This window comes from Rhipicephalus sanguineus, chromosome 7, assembly GCF_013339695.2.
Source record: "Rhipicephalus sanguineus isolate Rsan-2018 chromosome 7, BIME_Rsan_1.4, whole genome shotgun sequence".
Taxonomy (NCBI): Eukaryota; Metazoa; Arthropoda; class Arachnida; order Ixodida; family Ixodidae; genus Rhipicephalus; species Rhipicephalus sanguineus.
The window spans coordinates 123,814,260-123,839,518 of NC_051182.1; the positions used below are offsets into that span (position 1 = coordinate 123,814,260).

Genomic DNA, 25,259 nt, shown 5'->3' on the forward strand with positions numbered 1-25,259 from the left:
GTTCAGTAGGACATGGTACTGTCACAAATTGCTGAGAAATTAAATATTTTGTGAGACCTAGTGGTCTCTTAACATTTTTGACGCCGCCTGTACATGTGGGTGACAGTGTTTCCATTGCATGAAACTCCAGACGCCGAATTTGGCACCGCGTTCATTGGCCCTATCCACTCTCATTAGCTCATATTTGCATGCGTAATAAATGCACATGCAAATATTACTCCCTATTCGTTCGCAACGAATGCACCAGCGTCTTTCCACCCTAATTACTGGAGAGTACTGAGTAAATCCTTAACGGGGATTCTAAGTTCGATGGCTTTAAGGCTTTCGCGCATGAACTGTTTTTCACTTGTCTTTTTCACCCGACAGCTTCCAAAATCATTACGCTCAGCTGACAGGCCCGGTAATGACTCCCCGGCTAACTTCTCAAATGAATCACGATAAAATTGGAAAGTGCGTTAATGAAAAAGTGACTTTTCGAGAAAGAAAAACGTTCGACAGCCGGGCAGGCCTGATTTTATGCGAGTGCCACCGCACGCCCCTTCCCCACACCTCCCGGCCCACGTTATCTTGTTAGGAGGCAGTCGCGTCATTGGACGCCGGCAACGCTAAGTTTCCTAAGATAACGGACAAGACGTTCCCGAGGAAAAGCTGGGGGTCATCCGCCTAAATCTAATAAGGACGCCGTTCGAAGCACTAAGCCGACAGCCCGTGCTGTGCTTTAACGAGGCACGAAATGAGCCGAATAAATAAGAAATAATGGCGTTTATCCGCAGACTAAACGCACACACAGAGAGCCTCAGGCAAAGTTGGCGGTGGTGTATAGCTCGGACAAGAAAAATAGCGCGTCTCCGCACAAAATCGAAGGAGAGTCAGCGGTGCCTCTAAACCACTTTCTTGTATTTTTCCCTCTGGAGATAATTACTAGAAAGAACCCACACGACGCTCAAAAAGGAAAATAGACTGATCAAAAGCAGCTAGGCATATCCTATAGCGATGATGGCAAGTGAATGAACTGTGCAAAAGATTGGGGAAATAACAAGAGCGGTGACTGGACGACGTGGGGCAATCATTTCCCTTATATGAATGAAACACTTTCATTGCTTTTTTATTTATCTATAATTGCCATGGACCTAATAATTCGCAAATGAAAACTTCCTCCTTAAATTCAGTAAACAGAGCTTATATTCGCTTTTTAGGTGCTTTTTTGAATGCGTTGATATTTGTGATGAGTACTGAGTAAACTACATCAAAAGTGTGCATCGCTCTTGCGTGTGCCAATCAATAGCGGGCTGTGTTTGATTTGGACTCACCTAACTGAAGGCTGACTTTATTTTCTTTCTTAATTTTATTTAATTTGATGCTAGTAGCTAATTGAAAAGGGGTAATTGTTGCCAAGAATTGGCAACAAATCCTTCATGCATTTTTATTTTAATAACTAAAAAAACCACAGCTTTTTCTCACTGACACTATGTCAACATTTCTGCAGTTTCTACTTGGGCGACGTCCCCTTCGTAGTCGTGAAGGACCCGGAGATGATAAGCGAGATATTCGCCAAAGAATTCAACAACTTCCACAGCAGAGGGGTAAGGTGAACTCTGCAAACGTGTTTTGATTTTTTAAGGCGAGAGCGTCAGGTTTCTCGTTGGGAGGCCTCTCGAGCAAAAGCTGGGTAATGAAGTGGTACAAAATCCCACGTGACCTACGCCAACATGTACCGCCCTCATAGCGTTATGTTTTGGTTGTCATTATGAGGCCATATATCTTCATATTTCGTGACGTAATCATGCCATCATGTGACGCCATCAGTTGGCGTCGTCGCGTCGTCAAAAGTGGGCCTACTTGGAGTAAGTGCAACGCCATGTCAGGTAGAGAAAGATTTAGAAGCGGCGGGGGGGGGGGGGGGGTACAATAAAGTGACCTTCAAGGGAATTTATAGCATACCACTCACACTGCAGCAAATTATGCCTTGCAAGAAGTCTCTTCCCCGACTGCATAACTTAACGTATTGCGAAGTGGGAAACAGGCTTGCGCCTTCAATTGTTAGATTGTAACGTGCTACAGAAATATTTTTTTTTTCAGAACTGCTACATGTTACACACAATTGTCGTCTCGCAATTCTGTAAAAAAAAACAAGGCCACTCCTGCTGGAGAACAAACTGCGCCGTGCCTTCACATTGCGTCATGTCGAAAAAAAGATCAAGGCGTGCCCGGAACACGCAGCACAGTCACAGTTTAAACGGGAATCTACTGCCACAAACTAGAAGAGACATATAAGTAGTTCTGTCAGGGTGTTAAACATTCATGCAACTGCCATTCCTCTTTCGAATCAATGCCAAGAAAGAAAGCGAAATATGGTGTAGCTCTGGCTAGATACTCGACCGCCACCAAGAATGCCTTGATCCGATACTGCCCCAGGTATTCCTTGCATACATTTCTATGTTACATAACCATGTATCATTAATCGATAATGATGACTGGGGTAGTAGTGGCGAGTGTTGGCTGAATAATTCGTAGCACGGCTTATATTGGTTATCGTTGGCTATTGTTGGCCAGAAATGACTACACGTTTGCTAATGTTGGCTAATGTTGGCATGCTATTGGCAAATGTTGCATGAGGAGTGGTGACTGTTGGTAAATGTTGGCTGACTAATAAGTGTTGGCCAATATTGGCGGCCTAATTCTAAGTATTGGCCAGTATTAGCTGACTAGCCCTAAGTGTTGCGAATGTTGGTTGAATAATTGTATGTGTTTCCCAATGTTGGCATGGTAAGTGTTGGGCATTATACGCTGCCTCATCGTAACTGTTGGCCAATATTGGCTGCCTAATCGTAAGTATTGTCCAATGTTTTCTGAGTAATTGTACGTCTTGTCCAATATTGGCTGACTAATTGTAACCGTTGGCCAATGTTGCCTGACTAATCGTAAGCTTTGGACAATACTGCCTGACTAATCGTAAGTGTTGGCCAATGTTTGCTGAGTCATTGTGCGTGTTGGCTATAATTGGCTGAATAAAACGATAAGTGTTCGCCATTGTTTGCTAGCCACTGTTCTAACAGCAATGCTGCATTCATTCACTATCATTGCAATTATCCTGTAGTTGCTCAGGCGTACTGTATATAAAGAACAATTTGAGTTGGTGTGTCTGTACACTTCTGTTCATAAGCGTGAAAATAGTTTCTGACTTTATTTCTTTGCTGGCTTCGACCAAAACTCCGGACTGACGTATGGGGTACTCGTGTACACGACGTCCAGCTCATCTCTTTTCCGCGTCTCCTTTCCCTCTTTTTCTTCCAGCACCTCCTGCGAATCCATGAGTTGGAACCGATTCTGGAACGGAACCTCGTGCTCGTTGAGGGCCGCCACTGGAAGACGATGAGAACCTGCATGCAGCAGTTCTTCACGCCAGCAAAACTGAAAGTGGTGAGTGTTTCTAATGTCTTTCAGGTAAGCATACATCACAGTTTTTGACAAAGTGAACAAGTGAACGCCGCTTTGTGTGAATGTGTCAGTTCAGATCGCACACTTCTCTCCTTATATTTCAGTTCCTTTCCACATTTCCTATTGCACAGTAGCAAAGTATGCTTAGCATAGTTATCCTTCCATTCCCATATAACCTCTCTCTCTTTTTTTCTCTCTCTTGCTAGAGTCAGCTGATAAATACATCGTGACAAACGGTGCTGACTGGGCCAAGCCACTTGTTGTTGCGCATTGGTGCGACCATTTAAAGTGATAAAATGAATATTTTCTTGATCAGCTGGCATCTAAATAAGTTGTAATGATGATTTCATATTACCCTCCGCTGACCCAAAATATGACAACCCATTTATTTTGGAGTGAAAACAGTTTTCCATCTGTAGCTAGCTGATTGTTTAATACATTTACAGAATCCGTTCACCGGGTTGGAGGTTAAAAGAACAGAGGCAACAACATAAAACCTTTAGGACGAATTTCCAAAACGAGTAGTGTTTTTTGCACAGCATCTATTTACGCGTCCCCATATCACACTGAATATACAGCTGCTAATTCTAGCAAATAAATGGTGAACCACGTTGTCACCATTAGTGAAGCAAATGCCATTGTGCCACACTTTCCTACTTTGTTAAGTATGTGCAGCGCTAAAGCTAATCACTGCTGTCCCTGCTAACAAACAAAAAATCAGCGTCGTCTTGGTCCTCTCTAATGCAATATACCCAAGTTCACAAAAGAAAGTTCCGAATGCTTATGAATATTCTGGAACTCCATAAGCTGGTACTACCACTAGGTTATCATCTATCAAATCCCGAACGTCTACATCCCCTCTTTTAAGACGAGGCGTGAAAGTTACTGTATATTATGACGTGCTCTCTGCTGATTATTATGTACGTGCTGCTCTCTCTGAGTCTTCAACAATTCATACGGGCTAATGTGTACGTGCTGAGCTCTCTCAATCTTCAACATCTCATATCGGCTAATGTGCACTTGTTGCTGTCTTTGAGTCTTCAGCCCCCAATACCGGCTTATGTTTACGCGCTGCTGTCTTTGAGTCTTCAGCACCAAATACCGGCTAATTCTTACGTGCTGCTGTGTCTGAGCCTTCAGCCCCACACATTCAGCCACCCGAAACGCTACATAAAAGGCACTGCATCTGCATGCATCATGCGGCCACTAGTATGAACGCACCTTATAACAACCAATCGCTACAGAGGGACGCTCCGAACCACAATCTTTTTTTCTAGCATCCGCGTGAATTTGCTCGTCATAGAGCACCCCCACCCTCTTTATTTCTTGCTTTCCTTTCCATATGACCCACGAAGAATATTTCACCTCGCACCGCGGATGGCCATGAATGCATTTCTTTATTTCATAAATATACGCTACATGTAGATATTTGTGGATTTTAGTCGAAATAACTCTTTCTTCTCATTTTTTTCATGTTCTGCCAATGTTGCTTCATCGATGCTTGCGTGACGCTAACAGTAGATACTGTTTTATATCTTCATTATTTTTTTTACCTCTGCATTCCTGTATGTTTTGTCCATGTCGTTCTTTAATTGTTGCCACCTAGTATTTGGCAAGACTTGAGCTACTTATGGCCAAGCTTTCATTTTTTTCCCATGTTTAGAAATACTTCTTTCTGGGTAACGCACCGTAAGTTATGAGTCACAACGCAACACTACAAAACTGGCCCACTTCCCTTATGTTTTTCGCATGTGCATTGCTCGCGAATTGAATTCCATTCATTTCGATTGCAGGTGATGCCCGCTCTGCTAGATGCGCAGCGCGAGTTCTTAAACATTCTGGGCGAGGGTGCCGACAGCGGCGTCGAAGTGGACATCGGGAGCCGCTGCGAGCGGTTCACCTTCGACGTCATCAGCAAGAGCGGGTTCAATCTGGACACCCAGGTTCAGCGCAGTCCGGATAATCCGCTCTTCCAGAAGGCGCTGCGGTGCTTCCCCGGTATCATGAGCGGCTTCATGTACAGCTTAGCCCGTGAGTAAAAACTCGCGTTCAGAACTGAATATTCGCCACACGCCTTTCGTTGTACACTCCGTATCCTCGCAGTTATGACTGCACATGCGAAGCACTGAAACCTAGTATGTGCTCTCACTTGAAAATCACATTTTTTTTTTATTTGCGACGTAGTCTCGCCCTTAAGGCATAATATTTTTTTTGAGCTAGACATAAGTATCGCGTTAAAATTGCAGCTAGTCTCAGTTCTAATCTCAGTCATGAAATTATTAATTGCAGTAGCTATCATTAATGCTAGGCGAGCGTGGTAAATAGGTTGTTCAGTGCACTACCCCATTCCTTTTTATTTTTTTTGCGATACTGCAAATATAGGCTTTCTGTTTATATTGTTAATTTATATATCATTACGTTTTATTGTTACGCCTTAGTTCATTAAGAACACATAGTGTGAGAGGTTACACTGCGATGATGTCACGCCCTTGATACCTATATTTTTCTTACGTTTTGTGTAGTGTATACCTTCACCACGTAGGGATCATATATTATCTACTCTTCAATAAATAACCCATTGCTTTGCCTGTACGGCTGTTGTTTTTAGTGAACCTCTACCACTGGCCGCGGGTCTTCAAGATGCTTCACAAGCTCTTCGGCTACTTCTTTACGAATCCACTAGTTGAAATGACCAAGTACGCGGCCGAGATCATCAAATACCGTCATCAAAATCCTCAGGTAAGAAGCCATCACTAAGGTGTCAACAGAAAGGAGAGAGCGAGCGAGCGAGAAACTTTATTGAAAAAGACCAAAGGGATCGGGATCAGGGGTGGAAGCGAAGAGGCTCCATCTCTTCACCCGGTCGGCGGCTCCACCCAGGTCGGCACGGGAATATGTAGCTCCTCCGCTACGGCCGGGGCCCTTCGGACAGCCAAGAGTTGTGGCCCCAGGTCGGGACTGCGTAACGCACCACTCCACGACTCCTCGTCGTTGAGTCGCTCACGCGCGTTGGAGAGTTTTGGATTCTTTCTAAAGTCCTTCCCGTATACGGAGAAAAGGCTCTCCGGGAGCCACCGACGACGATAGGAAACAATGGTAGCGACATCTAGCGACGGTTCGTTCAACTACAGCTTGCTTGAAATACCTTCGCATAGTGTGAATCATATAAAGCAGGAAAAATTGTTAAGAGACTGCGTGCTAACGATTCTGTCTCTACATACTCTTAATCATGCAATTAAGATCAATAAGAAAGGCCTCTGCAGTATTGTGGATTTTTGTGAAACTCGGTTTCGCAAGTTGTCGCTACCATGAAGCGTTGTTCACCATCATCACTATCAGCGTGAATGCGCCCGCTGCAGGGCGAAGGCCTCTCCTATATTTCACCAATCAATCCGGTCCTGTGCTTGTTGCGGCCACATTGTCCCCGCAAACTTCTCAATCTCATCTACCTTAGCGTTGTTACCTCATCAGTAGCGTTGTTACCGCCGTACTACTCTTAAGGCAACTTAATCTCCTCGCGAACGGTAACGTGTTTACCGATAAGCTACAGCCTCTTCAACTTACATTACCTCAAGTCTTAGACAGTAAATCGGAAATGTAACTTAGTAATCTCAAGCTTAGGCTAGTTGAATATGCGTAGCAGTAAGTAAACATCGCGACTCCTGCAGACGGAGACAAAACCAAAGGGAACGACACTGACAAGCGCCTGTCCGTGTCGTTCCCTCTGGTTTTGTAACTGTCTGAAGAAGTCGCGCTGTTTACTTACTACCAGGAAATTGGACCCTCGTCTAGTAGACCTTCCTACTGTTCCCCTTTTAATTGCGGGGCACTTTATGTCGTATGCTGCTGTCGTATGCTGTCGTAGCCTGCCTGTCGTATGCTGTCGTATGCTGCCGTAGCTTGGCGTAATGCGTAGCCATCTGTAGCGTATTAAGCGCGCGCTTGCGCCAAGGAGAAGTCATCTTCCTCTTGCTCGTCGAGAGCCTTGATGATATCATCTAGTGAGCGCGCGCTCCCGCCAAGAAGTCTTCTTCCTCTTGTTATTCGAGCGCCTTGACGATGATAAGTACGGAGCACTTTAGATGCCCGGGCTGTCGTATGCTGTCGTCGCTTGGCGTAAAACAGGCTAAACCACGTATAAAAAAAAAAGAAAAAAAAGGAACGAAGTGAGAAGTAGAAAGTGGGAAGAACAAAGGAAAAATATGGGAAGAAAAATAGAAGGAGCAAGAAAGAGAAACATAAATTTTGAGAGAGGAAGAAATAAATTAAAATAAAGAGAGAGAAAAAAAGAAAAACAAAGAAGACTGCCCAACTCCGCACTTCCTTCAGGCTTGGCACCCTTTGTGCGAAGCTTCCTTAACTTTGTGCTCTCTCCCTCTCTTTCTCCTTCCTCATAATATTATAAACAACTAGCTTGTTTTAAACAGTTCGTCTGCATGCTTATTGCCCTAAACGGAACACTGGTTACCGCGGACGAGCACGTGAGCATTTGCGATGGTGGCGCCATCGCGGGCCGCAATCTCCAACTATACAGAGGTACCAGAAGAATACTTTTACAGCGACCGACCACGTCCTGCTTACCCGGTTGCGTAAAACGACAGCAACAAGATTACTGTTGACACGTGCTACTTTCTTTCATTTCCCGTGAACAAGAAGGCCCGTGCGAAACGTGGGGCTTGGTTTTGTTTTAGAAAGTGTCCCGAAGGGCTGCTACAAGGGCTAGCACTGCCCTCCACGTGTACAGTAAGCCGGTACACCGAGAACGATGTAACGTTCACAAGGAAGCTGTATATTCTCTAATTACTGACAATTCATGTTTTACGTTTTCAAGACAAAGTTTTTTTCAATGCTCCTTCCTCCCACACTCTGAAACGGAATGTGATATGCGATGTTCTGTTTCTGACCGAATGATGGAGCAAGAAAGGCAGTATAACTGAGCAAATAAAAACTAAATCAGGCAAAGAAGTAAAGATTGGGCCCTTCTAGTCTTACGTCCGCTTCCGGTTTTCGCTTTCGGTCTCTCAGTTTGAAATACGACGTCATAACCCAACAAGAGGAACAGATGCCAAACTGTATTCGTTCCATCTCAATGCAATGATTGAGACATCTGAGAAATTTTTTACGGTAACATTATGTGATCTCTAGGAGTAAGGTTCTACGATCGGCAATGTTTTCCTCCAGCTGTGATAAGTAATCATCATCATCATCATCATCATCATCATCATCATCATCATCATCATCATCAGCCTGTCTACGCTCACTGCAGGGCAAAGGCCTCTCCCATGTTCCGCCAATCAACCCGGTCCTGTGCTTACTGCGGCCACGTTATACCTACAAATTTCTTAATCTACTCTACCCACATAATTTTCTGTCTCCCCCTCACGCGTTTGCCATCTCTTGGAATCCAGTCAGTTACCCTTAATGACCACCGGTTATCCTGCCGACGTGCTACGTGCCCGGCCCATATCCATTTCTTCTTCTTGATTTCAACTATGATGTCCTTAACCTCCGTTTGTTCCCTGACCCACTCTGCTCTCTTCTTGTCTCTTAAGGTTACACCTATCATTTTCCTTTCCATCGCTCGCTGCGTCGTCCTCAATTTAAGCTGAACCCTCTTTGTAAGTCTCCAGGTTTCTGCTCCGTAGGTAAGTACCGGTAAGATGCAGCTGTTATATACCTGTGATAAGTATCGTGCGGTTAAAAAGGCTACTTTTCGCAGCATTCCGCGCTTAGCTCTTCCGAGATTTATCAGAAGGAATTCATTCCTGCGCACTACAATCTTAATAATGACGTAACCGATCGACCGTTTGTTTAACACACCCAGGAAAGGCTCAGCGATCTTAATGCTGTTGCACGCACTAAGTAAAAAAAATTATTAATGGCTATCTCGAAGAGAAAATAGATGTACAAAAAGAGGGGATGTATAAAACAGTGTCAAAACGACAAGGCATATTACCACAAGACAAGACATGCAAAATGCCGATGGTAACAAACACACCTCTGAAAAAGTGAAATGGCGAAGAACCAAGAAAGAAATTCAACGGTATTCAAAGCCATTTTACAATGTGTAATGGCGTTATTACTACTACTACTACTACTACTACTACTACTAGTGCTACTACTACTACTACTACTACTACTACTACTACTACTACTACTACTACTACTACTACTACTAATAATAATAATAATATTATTATTATTATTATTATTATTATTATTATTATTATTATTATTATTATTATTATTATTATTATTATTATTATTATTATTATTATTATTATTATTATACGCAGAGTTGCGTTTCTGATGCAGGGAAGGTACCCATTGTACGTTTCTTTAATTGTAAATTGTTCGCGTAGTTTATATACAAGGTTGAAATGCCCATGACTTCTCGCACCTTTCTTTACCAGATGCCCTTTCAGGGTCACACTCATTCAGACTATTTTCTTGCATTCCAAACTTTCGATTATACTTAATCGTCTCGTTTTGTTTTTTGTTTTTTTTTTTTCAAACCCATAGGTGGACGTGCCCGACATGGCGCAACTACTACTGGACGACGCGCTTGGCAAGAGCAACTCGGAGACGAAAAAGAACGAAGTCCCTCAGACAAATGGCGGTAAGACTTTAATACTTCACGCAACAGATACAAGATGCATAGGCTGTTGGGCGAGTTGGTAATTCACGATGACTAAAAAGAGCGAGAAATAACATGGGACAAGACGAAAGATACAATAGGACAGGTGCATAGCCGACAGGCACATATTCGCAGGGCAGTCGATGCCCCTTTCCTGTGGCCTCCGTCTTGTCCTCCGTTATTTAGCGCTCTTTTCAATCGTCTAGTACAAGACGTAACTACGACCTCTCCCTCCCCCCCTCCTTTTTTTTATTTGACCCCCGCAAGCCGGAGCGCATGCGTTCCACATTAGGAGTACGTCAAAACTTGTGCTATTTCTTTATTTTTTATTTTTGTGGCCTAGTGAGGCACACTGATAGGTGTACGCTAAATCTTGAAAACAAAACGTCCCAAACGAGAGAACACCGGAAAAAGAAGGGCACAGAGAAAAGCGTGCCAACTTGCCCAAGGAACCACTGTAGCTGCACTGAAACCCTGACTGAGAACATGCATAAATACAAATAAAATTAAGCGTATTTCATGCGACAGTGCAAATAGATCGTATATACCGACTTAGACACAATAATATGAAAAATATACAACGAGGAATACGAATACATGCAAAGATGGACTTCATATTTAGTTTCCCATTCAGTACACTCTAGAGGGAAATATGCGATCTGATTATTTCCAATGTAGAGTTTATTACTGCCTCTATACTCAGTCACACAAACTAGCCCTGTTTCCTCAAACTATTTTTGTTGTCGCTAAAGTCATCTACCAGTGCAGCACTCCCTGTACAGGACCTAAAATTTCCCCGTATCAATCTCAGCACAAATTATTTTCGCAGGCAGCTGCAAGAGAAATCGCCCTGACGGTATGAAAAATTTTACTTGATCCTTTTAAGAAATGAATGATGGAAACATTACCCGAAGCGATGGTCTAGTGGTTATAGTTCTCGACTGCTGACCAGAAGGTCTCAGGATCGCATCCCGGCCGCGGCGGATTAATTTTCGGTGGAGGCGAAAATGATTGAGGTCCGTGTACTTAGATTTAGGTGCACGACAAAAAACCCCTGGTGGTCGAAACTTCCGCAGCCCTCCACTACGGCGTCCCTAATAATCATAATGTGGTTGTGGGATGTAAAACCTAACAATCGTTAATAATGGAAACATTCGTTGCCCAACGGTCCTCGTTTAATAAGGATGCGAAAACAGGAAAATCCTTTACGTTAACCCTGTCTCTGATCATGAGCAAATCAATGTTTTAGTGAATGAGTTTTTTGTGAAGAAAGTTTTGAACGCCAGAAAATTTACCGAAGTGCTACGGTGAACATCCTTTCAGTGACGGTTTTCGTAGGCTGTCAGACGAATCTTTTCCGAAGCGTCCCCGTTCTTTTCAAAAAGGCGTTATATCATGCATAAAGGCTTTATATCATGCACGTTATATCATGCATACACTTGAGGGGGACATCAAGTACAGTCACGCACAATATGAAAGGGAACACCCAGTTAATATTTACATGTTGATTACCCGTGATGCGCATATATGACGTAATGAACATTAATGGTTTGTTTATATTTTATTTAATATATAAACTTTATATATATATATATATATATATATATATATATATATATATATATATATATATATATATATATATATATATATATATATATATATATATATATATAGAACGTACTGACTATCCTTCATTGATATGTAATGATTCGCGAAATGTGCCGTTTAACTTTAAAATCCACCTTTACGAACGCGTTCGTGCTTTGTACCTTTGTTTGCCTATTGTGGCATCTTGGTGGTCATCCCTGCGTTGCCTGTGGCATTGTTTATGGCAGTAAATGTGCATGTTACACTGCGTTGTGCGCCGCGTAACCTAAAACATGTATCTCGATTTGGAAAACCTAATTATTGTTAGTGTTGACAGCAAGCTTATCTTATCGTGTTCATATGTGGTCGTTTGACTGTGCCTTTTTTTTTTGTGGCCATTTGCTTTCTGTGGATCTGCCTGTTAGTACCATTGTCCCAGGAAAAACTGTACGAGCTCAGCACCAACTGTATGGACGTTTTCCTCGGCGGGTGAGTTCTGAATGCAGAGAAAATTTGAATAGGAGGTAAATAAATGGTTCCTTCTTTATTCTTTCGTCACTGCGCGCAGCTACGACACCGCGAGGCTGGCATTGACGTACTGGTTTTACCTGATGGGCAAACACCCCGACATCCAGGAGAGAATGAGAAGCGAAGTACTCGAAGCTTTCAAGAAAGAGGTAGGCACGCAATTTCCGTACTTTAAAAATCTGGAAAAACCACAACTATTGCTTCTTGCCAACGAAGCAAAGTGACGAACGTGTGAAGCCTGGAATGCTTTAAGATGAAGCTTCATTGTACACTCTTAATCAGGTCCCGTTTAGAGGGCTTGATATAGCCAGGAAACTGGACATTTTTCGTCTAGTTTCCTGAACATCGCTAGCATCTAACCGCGACCTGATTAAGAGTGTATAGATCTTTTATTAAGGCGAAAGCCTTAAGGCCTTAAAAGACGCGGCACGCGGTACAAAAGCTCACGTCACTTCCTGAAAATCAGATGACAATCAGGATTTGAGCCATAGTCGAAACAAGGCATTCTGCGTGGCAGTCGGCTATACTACGACAGAGCCCAGCCCGACACTGCTTGAAATCGCTTTGAATAAAACACCCTATACATTCGTCACGTCGGGCAAGGAGTCGCGCTAACAGGCGTAATATTGCGTGGAAAATGAGTAGAATCGCATCGGGCATCACACCGTGTCAATAGCGTTTCGAGTAGGTGATTGAAAACTGCGTACCGATGATAAAGGGCTGAGCTATAACTCATAATCAACATCGTCATCATCACTGTCGTCGTCGTCATCATCCAAAGCGTCAAGAAGGTGTTCTCTGCCCACGCGACCTCTCAAACTCCGATGCTGCTGATGACGATTATGATGATTATGAAATAGCCACAGCTGATTGCTTTCGACTTGGAGTCGTCTTTTAAGGGAATACAGAAGAGCCCCTGTGAGTGTTTTCTGCCGTTGTGGTGCGGAAGCAATCTGGAGAAGATCGCTCTTCTTGCAAAGTACATAATATTGACATTCGACTGCGGTACAACCTATCCTTAAACTTCATATGTGCCAGGCGCAACCCAATGAATTGAATTCTATTCACGCATGGCCGGGCATTACTGAAAATTCTGACACCCTTGTGAAAGTGTATAGTGATTTCCACCAGCAGGAAGCTCCAGGTATGATAACAAGATAAATTTTGACGACGATTACAACCATGATGTCATGGCAGTAAATGAGCCATGGAGTGACGACGGAGCGGTAAGGGCGAAGGAAATGCGTTATAACCACATTTGTTTTGAAATAATTCATTTCAATTACCGTCATAGCGAACTGTCGCGAACGCGGCAGATATTAGCCGGCACTAGTGATATGCGGATAAGCATGTTATACGTCACATCACACCTGCAGAGTATACATCCTGATGCAAAACTTATTAAAAACCAGTAACAGAGGTGGAAAAGCGACGCTCGCGGAAAAGCGTTTCATTTTTTTTTTTCTTGTAGGGCGACGAACTCTCCGTTCCGACACTCACGGGGCTGACGTACACGAACCAAGTACTGTCCGAGACGCTACGCATGTATCCACCCATCATCACGTAAGTATCGAAGCCTAACTTAACAAATGGCACGACAGGACATGGTCTGAAGGACAGGGACTCTTGGGTCACTTGTCCCTTTCGGGGTTTGCAGGTTTATTAAGAACAGTCTGCCACACGTATAGAGTCACATTTGTTTCCACAAGTGTGCCTATAGTTACTGCGTCCTACATCGGGCAAACGCATCGCATTAAGGACAGTATCTGACGCCAGGCCCGGCTGAAGTGACATCGCCACTTTAATGATGTGAAATCCTGAGGTGGAAAATGAATGCTATGAAATACAGCATTACAAGCCGACAATAAAGGCGGTGGAGGGCATTCGTTCGATATAAAAGTGGCTTGTGTCTTGCATAAGCTAGTACAATAACTACTACATTTTTGTAAGTCGGATTTGGTGGCGGCAGGACCTGTCGCGGTGTTAGAGCGGGTACGCTAAGATTATGCGTGACATATAACTGCTATTATTCTGTGTCTGTCTCGTCTTCATTTACAACACGAATGCAGTTAACGAAAATTGTAAGAGTATAAGGCTTGTTTGTTTTTCAAAGACCAATATTTACCCCCCGAGATGTTAGTGTGGCTTATTACATGGCTTGCTACTCTCGGTCTCGGCTTACACACACACACACACACACACACACACACACACACACACACACACACACACACACACACACACACACACACACACACACACACACACACACACACACACACACACACACACACGCGCGCGCGCGCGCGCGCACGCACGCACACACACACACACACAAACGCAGACACACGAGTCATTCAGACAGGGCTGGGCAAAGATACTTTGGAATTGTAACGCGATACGATACAAGATACTCAGGCAAGAAGTATTTGAGATACAGATACAAGATACTGCAACGTTAATTGTATCCGATACGATACATTCCAATTGTATCTTAAGATACTTAGATACATTCTCAAATTTGTTAATATATATCTATATAACGCAGCATTAAACGCCTATGCACATAAATGTTCGCTTGAAAATTTATTAACTGCGACCAATTGTATTTCATTTGAATGAAAACTTTGTTAGTATATCAAAAGTTTTATAGTTCATGTTCAAGGTATATCTGTTTCATTCCGAAACAACTCAGTGGTGCTGTTTTAGCTGCTTAACATGACAGCTCTTTATACACTTCGCTGATAGCGGATCTTGCATGTAGCTTTTGTAACTGATGGGAGCTAGTCACTGCTCTGCTTGCTGACCAGCAAGCAGGTTGCCAAGTAACCATATGAACTTCTATAAGAAGCCTCCGCACGATGGTGCAAATACAACTGTGGAGTTCTACCTTGCAGGTAAATATGTTACGGTTTTCGCAATAGCGGATCACCGGACAGGTGTACGTCACCAAGAACATGTGCAGCCCAGAAACGTTTCAGACGTATTGTACGGTTGCGCAAAGCGCTATTCACGTTATTGGCACTTATAGATCTGATTACCTGGTGATTAGCAACAGTAAAAGGATTCAGGGAAGCCTAAACAACGAAAACATATATATGTAAGTAAAATAGAAAAGCGGTTCCGTATCAAACACAGCGAATAAGTATAAAAGCACGATATAGGAGGCACCCCTAAGAGCTCATAATAATTGTTGCGTTTTACGTCAAAAAACCACGATATGATTATGAAAGACGCTCTATGGAGGGCTCCGGAAATTTTGAGCACTTGGGGTTCTAAAACCTACACATAAGCACACGGGCCTCTACCATTTTCCCTCCATTGGAATCCGGCTACCGCGACCTTCGGGCCAGCAGTCAAGCGCCATAAGCACTGGACCACCGCTGCGGGTAACCCCGAATATCTACGACAATTAAATTCACTGCCTATGGAAAATGGCGTAAAACGACTCTTTGGGACGCTCATCAGAAAAACGGAGCATGTGGTATAACAGTGTTTCTCGAATATCTTTGCCAACGTATTTAAGATGGCGCCTAACAATTTATGTTATTATAATGCAAACTCAAATTTGCTAATTTACTCAGCAGTAAGCAGAATTATCGTTACTGTATGCTCCAGGCGCGCCCGGATTATTATATATTTGTTCTCAACATCACCTTTACATAACAGTAAATTCAAGTCGAATATAAGTATATAAACTTAGATTCCACTAGAAGAAGAACAGCAGCAGAAATGACGCAGACAGTTAAAACTAGGATTAAAGCAGAGAGCTTACATTGGCAGCACGTTAAAGGCATATTGCAGTAAGCAGACCGGCAGAAAAAAAAAACAATGTAGAGACATAGGTAATCTACGGAATAAAAAAAAGGACAAGCTAAGAAATAACTTCTGCTAACAATCAATTTATGATTTTAAAAACTCTCTGAATAAACGAAAAAGAATCGCACCATCTGTCGCTAAAGGGGACCATGAGGCGATGCGAGGCAGTGTTTCGGCATGTAGAGCCCGCGTTTCAGAGGGGGAGAAGAAGAGAGGAGAAGTGGAGAGGGGAAGGGGAGGGGAGGGAGAGGTGAAGTGGAGAGGGTTCGCACATGCGCAGTAAGGGTGATCACGCCGCACACCACCACCACCATCGGATTGAACTCCGCTATAAGATGCTTCACATCTAAAACAGACGTACGCCAAGATAGCGTCTGTTAGGTGAATGCTTGTTCTGTTAAATCCAGCATCGGTAGCGTTGGTGCTATAGCTGTTAGAATCTTATTTGCATATAAGTCAATGTCACTGCATGTAATGCAAACTTACATTCACGAGATCCTTCAAATCGCCGAAGTGTGAAAGCCACGACAGGGAAAGCAACCCGCCATTCTTGCATTCTTCAGACTTCGCAACGAAGCACCACACAAGAGGAACTTCGATAATGACTTTACAGTGGCATCAGCATGTGTGCGAAAGACGCCGCACGCATTTTAGTACGCGGCACAGGACAGTGGCTAAGTGTCAAGTGTCATATGGCACAGACCAAACTAAAAAAGAAAATCGGCAGATCCGACGCGTTGTGGGAATCGGTTTCATGCGAAGCAGTAAGCGAGTACTTCTATGCTGTATTTTATGGCTTTGAGTTAAAGGCCAACTCCGGCGATTTTTTGGCCATGTCAAAGTAATGGTGCTTTTATGTTCCTGAGACGCTCCTGTTACGGGCCCGATAGGAGGAATACTCGGCAAATTGGAGAATAATTTTAAATAAGCAAAAAAGCGCAAAACCGAAACCGAAACCCAACCAAGTGTACTGTCTACGTATGACGTAGACGTTGTTACGAACGAACCGGAAGTCGTGCAAGGTAGGCCGGTCACGCCGGCGCGGAGTATGAAAACTGTGGCAGTCGGGACGACCAGCGAAGCGCCGGCCAAACCAACGCTGTCTGTCGCCTTGTGCACAGCAGACGCTCGCTGTAGCGGCCGAAGCGCCGAGGTTAGCGGTGCCCTCGGCTGCGTCACTTCCGCTGCCTTACCAATACAGACGTCACAGACGCAATGTTGCCAATAATTGTGGGAAGCCAGGAGGGCGTTTGCAGACAATCTTTAAAATTCATTTGCAAACAATCTGCGCATGTCTCAAGCCTGTAATTTGGTATAAATGACGGAAACGTGCAAAGGGACGTACCCAGCGAATTTCATTGAGATCCATCGACCTCGAAAAATCGCCGGAGTTGGCCTTTAAGGGTTACGAGGTGGACCGACGTGTTTTTGTAAGTGTGATAGCTATGTGCACATCGTGGGCTTACCAGGCACGTCGACAGCACTGGCGTTAAAGGGTAACTTATGGTGCGACGTAACGTAATAATAATATCTGGGGTTTTACGTCCCAAAACCAAGATATGATTATGAGAGACGCTGTAGTGGAGGGCTCCGGAAATTTCGACCATCTAAGTACACGGGCCTCTACCATTTCGCCTCCATTGAAATGCGACCACCGTGGCCGGGATCGAACCCGCGACCTTCGGGTCAGCAGCCGAGCACCGTAACCGCTATACAACCGCGGCGGACGGCGGTGCGACGTAACGTCAGCCCTCAGGTAGAGTACATACGTGAGTATTATCGAAACCAAGTGCACTTTATGGTGCAATCATGTGAATATAACACGTAACTGTCGTTAATGTATTCCTCCGGCGTCGAGCAATGCTGGGTCATTCCACGAGAGATCGACACGGGTCCGAAAATTGATATTTTAGATTTGATTGAGTATTTAATATTTTATGCACCTCTTACCAGGTAGACTGAAAGTAAACTTCATTTTATGATTAACGGCATAACTTACGAGAAAAAAAATATCGAACTTATCCAACACGGAGGGACGAATTCTGTCACCTGTGATTCTCGAAAGTTTGAGATGCTATAAAAACACAAATGTTATTGTTACAAGGGAAATATTTTTTTCCTGAAATTTATGCCTAATGGAGAATAAATTCATACGGTTTCAAGTTTGTAGAGCGAAGAAAAATTGTTTTTAAAAATGTCTAATTATGTGACATTTTATAAAAGGTTATGTATTCCCCATTTTTTTTCTCTGAAGGCAATGCAAGCAGCGCTTTGAAACTTTACGAGTTGTGGGAATATAGTGTGTTCAATAAGTGCATAAAATATTGTTGCTGTAGGGCAAATACATATTTTTATATATTGCCTCAAACTTCTCATATCGGCGAAAGTGAACCTTACTGAAATGTGAATATTAAAAAAACCCCATCTTCGATTTTTCTTAAAATCCCGTAAAGAGACAACCGAAGGCCATCGAAAAGTAATATAGAAAAACATGTTGCATTATTTTGTTTTTAGCGACAATATTCGCGGTACAAATCAGAGCTTTTCCAGAATGCGCTGAGGTGCTGAGAAATCTAGAAATCGGAACAGAAAAGCGGCAATCAGCTTCAAACGCGACTACACGTGACCGCATTTGGAGAAGAAAGGCTGTTTTAGCACTGTGACAAATACATACCTATGAAGGCGCATTTATGCTGCTGATTACACAGCTCTAACGGAGGAAATCTTCTACACTGTAACTCGGTTGCAAGACATCTGTGTATATTTGCAGATAAACTTATGCATGAAAGTGTTCCAACGCAAGTCTTGGGTCTCGCAAGATAAAACATATGCGCTTGAAGTACCCACACTCTGCTCTTTTGGTGATGATTGCGTAAAACAAGAGATGCGCTCAAAAGGGCTGCATCTTTCGCAGATCACCTTCAGCGGTACGTGACACTAACAAAACACGACCACGATCAGTGCCTTCAGATGTGCTTAGCCAGACATGCCAAGAACGTATGCCTGGAACACGTGGCAACAATTTCCACTGGCTCTTCTTAAACTGACGGAAGGTTTCTAGATCGTCTGCATTTGCACACAGCAGCTTGACATTCTTGAGCTTCGCGCTCATTTGCGCCACCATTTCAGATGCCGACTTAATCACAGCTGAGCTTGCCGCTCTCAGGTTGTAGAGCGTGGCCTGATGCTTTACTAGGCCACCAACACCGTCACAAGAGTTCTTGCCATGCCCTGTGGCCGAAAAAATCCACTTGTTGATATGTGATCTTTCTGACACAACTCGAACAACTGGTACTTGTTTTTGAAGTGACTGCTGGCGCCATCAGAAACATAGATAACATGTGTGTCAGGCTTAAGTTGTTCCTTCATGTAGTTGTGGATTATTTGTAGTGCAAAAACAGGCATGTGCAGCATCATGGCAAGTGTCATCACTGATGACGGCAAAACTATGGGTTGAATGCTTGCTTGTGACGACAACACGTAAATATAGACACCTGTCTTTTGTGCCAGTGATACGACTGTACCTCATTCGGTAAAATGGCTGTCCAATTTTCGGCGAAATCAAAGTGAAGAATGCAGATTCCCTTTCTTGGTTCTCTTTTGCCTGGCGTATGGCTGATTCTTGAATGTGTCTAATGTAATCATGGGTAATCCACTTGACAAACCACAGACTTAGCTCTCGCAGAAAAGCACTTGCCTGTGCTGTTTTTTTACTAGATCTCCATTTTCCCATACTGCATAGGCTACCTCAATTTCTTCAGGGATTCCCAAACATGTAGCTGTCAGAGCGTCCTCCTTAGCACAATAATCACAATTGCCTAAAAAACAATCACTTGTAGGAGAGCTGCAAAGACACAGTTCTTTCAAGAAGTCGGCCGTGTAGGCACTATCGGTGACATCTTGTAGGGCAGAAACACACTCCGTGGCATTAGCACAGTATATACAAAGACACACTTCTTGCTGTGGTGCAAGAAGAACCCACTTCGGCCTCAGAGAATAAAACTTTGAGAGCCCAATCGACGTGTTCGGATTAGCTTCTTTAAAGAGACGGTAAGCCTCTCGCACCGAACGGGTCATAAACCTTTTGGAAACATGCTCCTTCTTTCCGTCAATCAAAACAGATACTACATCTTTTTTGTTGGGACTCTGCCGAGAGCAGCCATACTCATCTTTTGAGTAGTAGGCCATAGCTGCCTGGACGTCCATTGGGTTCAGCCGTGTCCTTTTGAGCGCATTTGGTGCTGACCATATCCCGTGTTTTTCGCGCCAGCGTCGGGATCTGTATATCATGTAAGCTGACAAGTTTGGTATAAGCGCTTGGAGTTTTCGGCGCTCCAATTCGCTCGGCAAGAGTGTCAACAAACGCATTCGCTCTTGATAAGAAGAGCACGCTTCATAGGCTTGTTTGAAGTTCTTGAACCACTGAGCACACACATTGCATTTTAGATCTGATGGTTCTAAATGGCGGTTACACACATTACGGTGGCATTTCATGGTCACGGTGGAAATGTTGCTAGGTTGGCTTTGCTCTGGATGAACGTTGCTATTTTGCGCATGCAGCTTTTCAAGTCGCATATGTGGCAATGCTTCAGGCGTATTTACGCACCGCTCTTGACTTCTGGCTTCCTCTTCTTCCGGCAAAAACTCATCAACTGTTTCAGCTGAGGAGCCATCAGATGACGACAGCATATCTCTGAGGCGTCTGAAGCAGTTCTGGCAGACGTGGTCGTTGTCATGTGCATGGCGGGCAGCTTTCGGCAAAAGCTTCTGAAGGGCAAACAGGCCGATGTCTTCGACCTTTGCGGAAATTTCTTTGATAAGGTATTTTCTTTTGTGCACCATCAGGTAATCTGCACAAAAAACTCTATCATGGCTGAGCGGTCAGCCATTGCCACGCTCCTTAGGCTCAATCACTGGCAATGCTGCTATCATTTTCTTACAAAGAAAGATGCGTGAAATCAGCAGCACGAAAGCGATCTATCCGTCGTCTGTTCATATGTCTCCCACCTTTAATGAGAGCAGACGTAAAACAGAGTGCGCAAGTATCCGCAGTGAGAATGCAAAAGTGAAGTGTAGTATGTTCAAATGAATTTCACAAAGTATTTGTCGATAAAATTACAGATGGCGTTATATTTGTACCGACTCTAAACCATATGATCTAAAGCATTGCCTCCGAGATGCGGCGTGCAGCAATTAATCTGTTGAGCAGACGACGGACGAGAACTAGCCCTAAAGCGTGTTCTCCAGTCTAAAGCGGCAGTCTCCGCGCCCCAAATGATCAAAATTTGTTATGCATCGTTCGTGAACTTATTCTATATTTAATTCGCTTAACCAAAATGTTGAAAACACATGGCCGTCACAGCAGTCGCATCCGTGTTGTCAGTAATGGAGAGGCGCCCACATATAAGAAGTCTCAGTACTCGACGTAATAATAATATATCTGTGGTTTAACGTCCTAAAACCACGATATGATTATGAGAGACGCCGTAGTGGAGGGCTCCGGAAATTTCGACCACCTGGGGTTCTTTAACGTGCACCTAAATCTAAGTACACGGGCCTCAAACATTTTCGCCTCCATCGAAAATGCAGCCGCCGCGGCCGGGATTCGATCCCGCGACCTTCGGGTCAGCAGTCGAGCGCCATAACCACTAGACTACCGTGGCGGGGCCAGTACTCGACGTATAAGTGCAAATTCAGGTACTGTGGAATATCGTGCTCAAAATAATTACTCCGATCCACTAAAACAGCCTTTCTTCTCCAAATGCGGTCACGTGTAGTCGCGTTTGAAGCTGATTGCCGCTTTCTGTTCCGATTTCTAGATTTCTCAGCACCTCAGCGCATTCTGGAAAAGCTCTGATTTGTACCGCGAATATTGTCGCTAAAAACAAAATAATGCAACATGTTTTTCTATATTACTTTTCGATGGCCTTCGGTTGTCCCTTTACGGGATTTTAAGAAAAATCGAAGATGGGGTTTTTTTAATATTCACATTTCAGTAACGTTCACTTTCGCCGATATGAGAAGTTTGAGGCAATATATAAAAATATGTATTTGCCCTACAGCAACAATATTTTATGCACTTATTGAACACACTATATTCGCACAACTCGTAAAAGTTTCAAAGCGCTGCTTGCATTGCCTTCAGAGAAAAAAAATGGGGAATACATAACCTTTTATAAAATGTCACATAATTAGACATTTTTAAAAACTATTTTCCTTCGCTCTACAAACTTGAAACCGTATGAATTTATTCTCCATTAGGCATAAATTTCAGGAAAAAAATATTTCCCTTGTAACAATAACATTTGTGTTTTTATAGCATCTCAAACTTTCGAGAATCACAGGTGACAGAATTCGTCCCTCCGTGTTGGATAAGTTCGATATTTTTTTCCTCGTAGGTTATGCCGTTAATCATAAAATGAAGTTTACTTTCAGTCTACCTGGTAAGAGGTGCATAAAATATTAAATACTCAATCAAATCTAAAATATCAACTTTCGGACCCGTGTCGATCTCTCGTGGAATGACCCTGCTTCAATATAGCTTGCTGAATCATAGGAATACAAATGTATTGTTTATTAGACTGCTATAAAAGCAGAGCCAACACTGAAATCGCAGACGTTAATCTGACATGACGGCTGTATCGTAGGAGCACATATGTAGTATTTACTGCTTTGCTTAAAATTAGATAGCCAGCACAAGAACCACAATTGACGTTGCACCGATATTACGGCTGCGTAGGGTGTTTTTTTTTAAAGCAGTTTCTAGACATGGCGTGGCTCTGTGGTAGAATACATGATTGCCATGCAGAATGCTTGGGTTCGATTCCTGCTGGGTTCTTAATTTTTATTCTTTCCTTTTGTCGGGTCAACGCTGCCGATGTCGGTTTTTCTTAACGCTCTCTCATTTAAATTACGAATGTCTGTTCTCGCCGTTCCTGGGTAGATATAAACTGTCAATCACCTGTGGCGCATACCCGTACACCGCGACCCGTGGTGAATGGGCATGTGCCACACGTGTCTGGAGGAAAGGCTTTGACGACGTACGCGACTGGATTTTCACGTTATGTCGTGGTCTGACAGTCATATTGGTCAAAGCCTCTTACCCTCCCATGCCAACTTTGGTCTACATCAAGTTAGGGAGGCGATCATGAGAGCACCCAGACGTAACCGGCTAGATAGATAGATAGATAGAAACGCTCAAAGTGCCAAGGGTTCGCTAAGACATGCTTCGCATTTAAAAAAACGATTAAACAAAAATTCGGCTGGGCGCAGACGTTCGCGCGCTTGTCTGTCGAGACGACGCGTGCGCCACCTCGTAACTCCGCCCAATCATTATATAGCGACGCTCAGAACTTATCTCCTATCCTCGCTGGAAAACTCTTGCGGAAAGATAAAATAATGTCACTGCCTTTAGTTTTATTCCGGTGAGCTAATGGCAGCAGTATCAGCTCGAGAAGCTCGAGCTCAGCCAACGTTTATTGCTTCGCACGGTGGTGGTGCGATCGCAGTATCTTGTATCTTAAGATACAGGATACATTCTTCAATGTATCGGAAATACAGATACAGATACTTGTTTTGCGAGACGTATCGCGATACAAATACAAGATACCCAAAAAGTATCTAAGATAGTATCAAAGATACATGTATCTTCGATACTGCCCAGCACTGTTCATAATGTTTCGTTCAGGTACGCAGTCCTTAAAAACACCAGCAGCGGTGTTGCGTTCCGTGTCGCGCATGCGTGCTTTGCCACTGGCCCGGAAGGTGCCGCATCTCGAAGCTCAAGCCGCGTTGCCAATGTGTGGCTGCCTTCAGAATCTGTCGCTTTGAGTAATAATACCGAGAACAGACACACAGTGCGTCTTATAAGTCTTCCCCGAGTATTACGTGTCGTGCACATTGGAGAGTTTCACTGTCTAATTTCGTAGTACGTGTAGGCAACGTCGAGTCATCTGGAGGAGGCATGTTTCATCTTGCCTCCTTAGTCCTAGTGGCATGCGAAAGTTACGACAGTACGGCTTGCTGGTCATGTATGCCCGTTGCTGCAGCGCGAAGCAGCCGGGGGTCGTCGAGAGTGCGTGCATGTGACAGCAGTCACGTGACTGGAGCATCAAGTAATCGCAGAACAGGGGATCGCACGAAGCAATCGCAGAACAGGGAATCGCATGAAGTAATCGCTGGAGTCGACGTTCAGTTCAATTAAAGGGGCCCTTCAACATTTTAGCCAAGTAATCCTCAAATGGCTTCATTAAAAGAGCTTCTTTCCTCACGAATCGACAGCCGCAAAAATTTCTTTAGAATCTCTCAAGTGTAAGCGGAGTTACCGGGATTTGTCGCACACTTCAAGCGCTTTCTCTCTCCTTTCGTACTAGCGAGCATGCTGGAAGCTTATTAGGGACGGGTATGACAAGGGAACCAGAATACGCGCCCCTTCGTCATCGCGCGTCATGACCTTGATGACTTTCGTGTATTTTTTTTTTATTCGAACGCGAGGCTTAATTTCAGTATGACGCGCGCAGGGGCACGTGGCGGCATCCGGTGGCGGCCACGGTAACTATGCAGCTCACGATGCTCAAATCAGCCAATGGCAGTGGACTTTGCCTTTATGGCATCATTTGTCGATGGAACGATTTCTAGCTGATTTGAGAGTTAATTGCAATTCCCAAGTAGCGTGCTCCGCTACAACGTTTGGCTCACGTGTTCTCAGAAGCCTGGACTACCGATCGGCAGCGTATTCTGATCATGTTGAAAACGTGTTGCACGACCCCTTTAAGTTTATTGCCCTAAGGGCCCCCTTTTTGAGGGGGCATTACATAAGGAATGGGGTTTCATGCATGAGTAACAATAATCAGGGCAGACTGTTTGGGTATCGAAGGTGATCAACAACGTGGTCTTAAAAAGCAGATGATGAAACGATGGTGACCTTTAGACGAGACGACTTGCCTTCTCCACGGTAGCAAGAGGCTTGGTTGGCGAGTAAGGCTATTGCTTCCCTCAAGACGACGAGATCACTCGTCGAACCGTTAGTTCCAGCGACGTACCTGTGCAATGATGTTTAAAGGCGAAGCATTTCTTTGGCAACCAAAAGCACTTTGACCGTTTCTATCTATCTATCTATCTATCTATCTATCTATCTATCTATCTATCTATCTATCTATCTATCTATCTATCTATCTATCTATCTATCTATCTATCTATCTATCTATCTATCTATCTATCTATCTATCTATCTATCTATCTATCTATC

At 43.7% G+C, this 25,259-nt stretch overlaps 1 protein-coding gene across 1 annotated transcript in view; it reads left to right on the forward strand.

Moving 5' to 3' along the window:
* Positions 1-25,259, forward strand: part of LOC119398977 (cytochrome P450 9e2) — a 47,399-nt gene that overhangs the window by 8,535 nt on the left and 13,605 nt on the right. The window contains exons 3-10 of the mRNA XM_037665791.2: positions 1,487-1,583; positions 3,295-3,420; positions 5,232-5,469; positions 6,047-6,177; positions 9,961-10,057; positions 12,091-12,154; positions 12,234-12,342; positions 13,665-13,756. Of these exons, the coding sequence (XP_037521719.2) occupies positions 1,533-1,583; positions 3,295-3,420; positions 5,232-5,469; positions 6,047-6,177; positions 9,961-10,057; positions 12,091-12,154; positions 12,234-12,342; positions 13,665-13,756 (908 nt within the window). The 5' untranslated portion in view covers positions 1,487-1,532. The remainder of the gene's footprint in view (positions 1-1,486; positions 1,584-3,294; positions 3,421-5,231; positions 5,470-6,046; positions 6,178-9,960; positions 10,058-12,090; positions 12,155-12,233; positions 12,343-13,664; positions 13,757-25,259) is intronic.